The sequence below is a fragment of the Nannospalax galili genome, unplaced genomic scaffold, assembly GCF_000622305.1.
Source record: "Nannospalax galili isolate Female #2095 unplaced genomic scaffold, S.galili_v1.0 scaffold172, whole genome shotgun sequence".
Lineage (NCBI taxonomy): Eukaryota > Metazoa > Chordata > Mammalia > Rodentia > Spalacidae > Nannospalax > Nannospalax galili.
Window position 1 is genome coordinate 33135 of NW_008331824.1, and position 6106 is coordinate 39240.

Genomic DNA, 6106 nt, shown 5'->3' on the forward strand with positions numbered 1-6106 from the left:
AGTGTTTGCCTGTTCTGTTTTGTAGCTTGCTTTTGTATCCTAGCAATATGGCTTGGAGATTTTCCCCTGTTGTATATGTGTCTCTGTCTCATTTCCAACAGTGATTTAGATTCCCATGGGATTATATTACATCAGAAATTATTTTTTTTTAGTCCTCTCCATTCTTGATAGAGGCGTCCCCAAAGCAGATTCTAAGGTGATGCAAGTAAGCTGCTGGGAAGGTGTATTAGTTACTTCTCTGTTGCTGTGATAAAAATACCACGACTGAAAGCATCTTAAGAAAGTTCCACTCTGGGCCCTTGTCTGATTGAGTTGGCATGGGTCCTGTGCTTGATGCCACCATTGCCACAAGTTCACATGTACAAGATTCCAGTGGCCTGAAAACCTCTGTTTCCCTTTGTTCATGGACCAACCCTGGCCCTTACATTCTTTCTGTCCCCTCTTCCACAATGGTCTCTGAGCTATGGGTAGGTGAGTTTTAATATAAGTGTCCTAGGACTGGCAGGGGAGTGGGGCATGGATGGGTGGGGATCTAAGTTTGATTAAGGACTGTTGAATGAAAAATTAAGAAAAAGAGAAGGTTCCTTGGACCTAGGGTTCCAGGGGGAGAGTGCATGATGGTGAGGAAGGCATGGCAGGAGGTGGCGGGAGCAGGAAGCTGGCTGGTTACATTGCCATCCACACAAAGGAAGCTGAGAGATTGAACTAGAGATGGAGCCAAGCTAGAACCCTCAAAGCCCACCCCCAGTGATGTGCTTCCTCCAGCCAAGCTGTACCTCCTAAAGGTTCCATGGCCTCTTCAAAACAGTGCCACCATCTGGGGACCAAGCGTTTCAGTACCTATGCCTGTGTGACACAGTTTTCATTCAAGCCACCACAGGAAGTGGTCCAAGGAACCAGCTATAAGAAAGTCGGGGGAGTTGGGGCTGAGAAGATGGTACCAAGGGTAAGAGCACTTATTCTGAAAGCAAGAAGACCTGAGTTTGAATCCCCAGCACCCAAGTAAAAACTGGGCATGGCCACACATACTTGTAACCCCAGCATTGGAGGGTAAAGACAGGTGGATCCCAGTAGCTCGTTGGCCATCAAGCCTAGCCAAAACAGCAAACTTCCTGTTCAGTAAGAGACACTGTCTCAAAAAAAAAGCGGGGGGGAGTGGTAAAGGAGGACCCCTTGCACTTGACACCTCCTCTGCAAATACCCAAACATGCACACAAACACATACAAAGAGATTAGGGAGGGAGCTAGGAAAGGGAGCCAAACCAACCAATCAAGCACTGGATGAGAGGGGTCTGCAGTCCTAGAGGCTCCTGAACCTACCCTCACATTCAGTGCTTCACAAGCAGGACTCCTTGAATTCAGCAGAGCTATTGTGCTCACAGTGACAACTGATCATAGGAAAAGGATTGAGACCACAATCAGCCAAGTGAAAAGCTTGGGCTAAGCTCTGGATGTTTCTGTCTTCCCAGAATTCATCTGTTGAGTCGTAGCCTCCAATACAATGGTATGAAGAGCTGGGGCCTGAGGAGGTGATGAAGACTCCACTCTTGGGAATGGGATCCATTCTCTCCTGGGTGGAAGAGGGCTTAGAGAGTTGCCTTGCCCTCTCTGTGCACTCCCACAACACAATGTTAGAATGCAGCAAGAAGATGCCATCTGATGCAGAGAGAGCCAGCCCTCAGCAGACACAGAATGTGTTACATTTTGCTCTTGGACTTCCCAGCCTTTAGAGCTATAAGAACTATGTTTCTGGTGTTTGTGAACTGCCTGGTTTATGGCACTTTTTCATAGCAGCCAGAGAGAACAAGATAGGTTCACAGGACAGAGTCCAGGAGAGACTCAGTCCAAGCATCCAGCTGTCCTCCCTCACTGGAGTCAAGTGTACGGTAATGGTCCCAGCAGTGATGAGTGACAGCATGCTCAAAGTCCTGCCAACCAGGAAAGTGCTCTTGAGCCTTGGTGTCTGGGATACTTAACAGGCTTGGTCACATAGGCACAGCAAAGCATCTAAGCAGCTGACCCCTCTAAAGTCAAGCTGATATTGGGGCTGGCAAGTCACCCAACACTTTATATAGACAAGCTGGCTTGACCAGGTAGACCACTACAGTGCCCAAGGTGGAACACTATCCACAGAAACCAGGAGTCGCTCCCAGGGTGGCCGAGAGCGGCCATTCCCAGTTGGCTTGTCCACCATTTTTGGGCTATGGAGAGATAGAAAATGACAAATCATTTTGCCTTGACCACAGAAAACAAAATGGCGCCTGGAATGGTCTCCTAGTAGCGTCTTGTTTTAGATTTGAGGTTCATAAGAAAGGGGACTCAAACTTATTCTCATTTGGTGAGACCAACCAATGCTATTCACTAGGTTGGTTTGAAAGGGTCTTGATTTTTATCCATTCAAAAATATTTTCAAATGCATCAGTGAATGCCTTAGCAATTTCCTTTACTAAGCAGACTCCATTCCTAACACTGCCTTCTGTTCTGAGGGATTTTCATGTAAATGAGGCCCATCTATGCATACCATACTCAGTACCAAATGTACAAAAAATATACATGATCCAATTTTTCCCTGAGGAGCTGACAAGTACCAGACCCCCTTGAGAGAGATGACGCTGTGTTTTTCCTGCCCTGCTTCACTAGGTGTTCCTGGTTTTCAGACATTGGATGGTGTCCTTGGTTTTGTTTTTCTCCTCTTCTCTCCCCTCTCCCCTTATTGTCACTTGGAATTCTCCATGTGAATGCCACAGAGGAAAAGAGGCTTGTTAGTGTTCAGGCTCTGGGGCAGCAGATTTGAGCTTTCTTATTTGATAATCAGCACTGCTCCTGGAATCCAGCCCATCTTTGCTTGGCTCGTGCTGGGTGAATCTGTGATATTTCCCATTCTGTAGCCTTTCATTTATAACACAGACACAGCCTGCTTCCCCATTAACGCAATGGCAGGCTAGGACTACCCACACACAGAAAAAGAATGAGGAGGAACTTGGCCAGGAAGATAAATCAAGCTAGCCATCTCATTTGGTTTAGAAGACACTAATTAAGTTTGCATTGGAATGAACAGAGAATCCTTCCAAGGAGACACACAACATGACAAGGGGCAGAAGAAACTGCCCTGGCCATTTTGCTCAGCAGACTTGACTCCATTGTGTGCAACAGAGGAAGTGTGGGCCCCTTTTATGCAGTCAGTAAACAGAAATTTAAGATCAAAATGGTGGTACAACATTTACTGAGCATTTGTCACTCGCTGGGTACTGTGCACTGACACACATACATCATTTCATCTTCAACTACATCCTGCATTGACTTGTGAGATAAAGTGCTATTGAGAATCCTATTCATTTAATGAGAAAAGGGGGGCTTAAGAGAGTTTACCATGTGCCTTAGACACTCTTCCTGATGCTGTGATTAAAAATACCCATCAAAAGCAAGCAAAGGGTGAAAGGGCTTATTTGGGCTCATAGTTCAAAGCATAGGCCATCATGTCTGGGAACATCAAGGCAGGAGGAGCTTGAGGAAGCTGATCACATTGTGTATCCAGTCAGGAAGCAGAGAGGAATAAATAAATGTTCAGCTCAATTTCTCCTTTTTACACAATCCAGGACCTAAGCCCAGGGAATGGTGTCATCCACAGTGGGCAGGTCTCCCCACCTCAGTCTAATCAAGATAATGCCAGGAGGCCTGTCTTCCAGGTGACTTTCGGTCTCATCAAGTTGACAATTGAGATTAACCACATCTTGCTTGCTTCATCACCCCAAGATTTACCTCAGGATGTCTGTCCCCATAGCTTAACCCTAGCACCTCTCATCCGGGATGGACTGACCCCTCACAAGACTGTTGACCATCTCACAAGATATTTTAGGCTGTTACAGCTGGAAGTAGGGTGCTGCTACTGGCATCCAGTGGGTAGAGTCCAGAGATACTGCTAACATCCCTGGAAAAGCCTCTACAGCAAAGGATCATCCAGTTCATGATGTCAGCAGCACTTCCATTGAGAAACTCTGGTTTGACGCTGGAGATGGCTTACTGGGTAAGAGTACTTGCTGTACAAGCATGAAGACCTCATATAACCAGCACTGACATAAGAAACTGAGCATGTGCACCTGGAACCCTAGTGCTGTAGGTGGTGGAGACAGGATGGTGGCTGGGGCTCACTGGCTACCAATCTAGCTTCAGGTTCAGTGAGAGATGCTGTCTCAAGAGAAGGCAGAAAGGGATAGATCAGGATTCCTGATGTTCTCCTCTGGTCTCTACAAGAATGTGCATAGGGGCACATATCTGTACACATGTGCACTTACACCACACACACACACACACAAAATCCTGGTTTGCCCACTCAGCTGAACTACAGTGACAGCTTGCTGTTCTACCAGAAATGTCCACTCACAGAGCTCTGTAAGTAGTGTAGGAACCAATGGGATGTAAGCTTATAGTGTATTGGGGGTGGCACAGCTGTCTCACAGAAGAGACAGCCAGGGTTAATACTGGGAAGTGGGAACATGGTTGACATGGTAAGGGACAGCAGGAGCCTGGGCTGTGGTGGAGGGACTCACAGGAGGGTGAGATGAAGGAACTGGGAGAAGAAATGATGTATCCAAAGCAACAACCTCATGTTTGCAGCTGAGCAATGTGTGAACTAATGGCCTCTGTCTTGTTCCTACCTCCCTGTCCCATGTCCCCTCCTCTTCTCCCCGTCTCCCTGACTGCCCTTACCTCTCTGGCTTCCTAGTGTTTGGTCACAACATGAAGAGCAGCAACGACTTCATTGGGAGGATTGTCATCGGCCAGTATTCCTCCGGCCCTTCTGAGTCCAACCACTGGCGGAGGATGCTGAACACCCACCGCACGGCTGTGGAGCAGTGGCACAGTCTGAGGTCCCGAGCCGAGTGTGACCGTGTGTCTCCTGCCTCCCTGGAGGTGACCTGAGTGCCATGGGGAAGACAGCCTTCCTTGTTAAAAAAGAGGAAAGAAAAGAATCATATACCTATTGGACCCACATGTACATAAACTTTTCACACACATGCACGTGTATACACAAGTCCTCTCGGCTCTGAGAGCAAAATGACAGTTGATCACAAAAGCCACCCTCACTGGGGGAGGCCTGAGAAGTTTCCAGAAACTCCATTCCATCTGTAGATCACAAGCCAAGCGGGTCAGCCATGGGACTCCTTGGTTGTGCCTGCTTCTTTGTATTCCTGTCCCTAAATGCATTTTTAACCCTCAGGCCAGGGAAAGGGGACTTCCCCAAAGAAGTCAGACTTTGAGACCCAATTTACCCCAAGTTTGGCCAGTGTGTGGGGGGCCTGACCCCGTTCCAAAAACACACACCCACTGGGAAACTTCTGAATAGGCTTGTGCTCCCTGCGGCTCTCCAACCTGAGACCTTTCTCCAAAGGTGTATTTTTGTCCTGTCCTTAGTAAATGTGATGCATAGATTAGACTCCTTGGAGAGCCCAAACGGCAACAGAAGAAAACAATTCAGCATCAGAAACTTGTCCTTGTGTTAGGATATTCCAGGGACTTCCCGTCGGGGTGTAGGTGTATGTTTATGTGTATGTGCCTCACGGTGCCTCACAGGTGAGCACACGTGTGCCTACATGTCCTGTAGAGACTTCTGTCCTGAGAGCTCCCTTATCTCCACCTCTCATCAACTGAGAGTTCACCCCATGTCCTCCAATCTCTGAGACTCCATCTCAGCAGTGAGAATGTGTGTATGTCCTGTAAGTAAGATACAGTGAGGCAAAAGCAACTTTATTTTCACTGGATGGTGATGATTAAGACCTATCAGGGGGTCTGACGCTTGGCGCCACATCCCTCCTTGATGACCTCCCCCACCCATACTCCCAGGATCTCTCTGTGTGAACACCAGTCATGTCTCCTGTGCTAAGGCTTTAGTGTAGTTAGAATAGATCTCTTTCCTTGTTGGAAGTGTCTGTATCTTTCTCCACAGCATAATGTCTTCTGTGACAGGGAGTTCTTTGTTGAAATTAAAGATTATTTATTTGTGCCCTGCATTTGACTTCTCTGGGTTTTTTGTTTTTGTTTTTTGTTTTTTTTTTTTTTTTTTTTGGTTTGGGTTTTTTTTTTTGTTTTTGTTTTTTTTTTTTTTAGG

The 6106-nt window shown here is 47.0% G+C and overlaps 1 protein-coding gene across 1 annotated transcript in view; it reads left to right on the plus strand.

Annotated features, from left to right (window-relative positions):
* LOC103728938 (synaptotagmin-17) overlaps positions 1-6006 on the plus strand; it is a gene marked incomplete at its 5' end in the record, with an annotated part of 37996 nt that extends 31990 nt beyond the window's left edge. Inside the window, one exon of the mRNA XM_008826934.1 lies at positions 4724-6006. Within this exon, the coding sequence (XP_008825156.1) occupies positions 4724-4920 (197 nt within the window). The remainder of the gene's footprint in view (positions 1-4723) is intronic.
* Between the last annotated feature and the right edge of the window lie 100 nt (positions 6007-6106).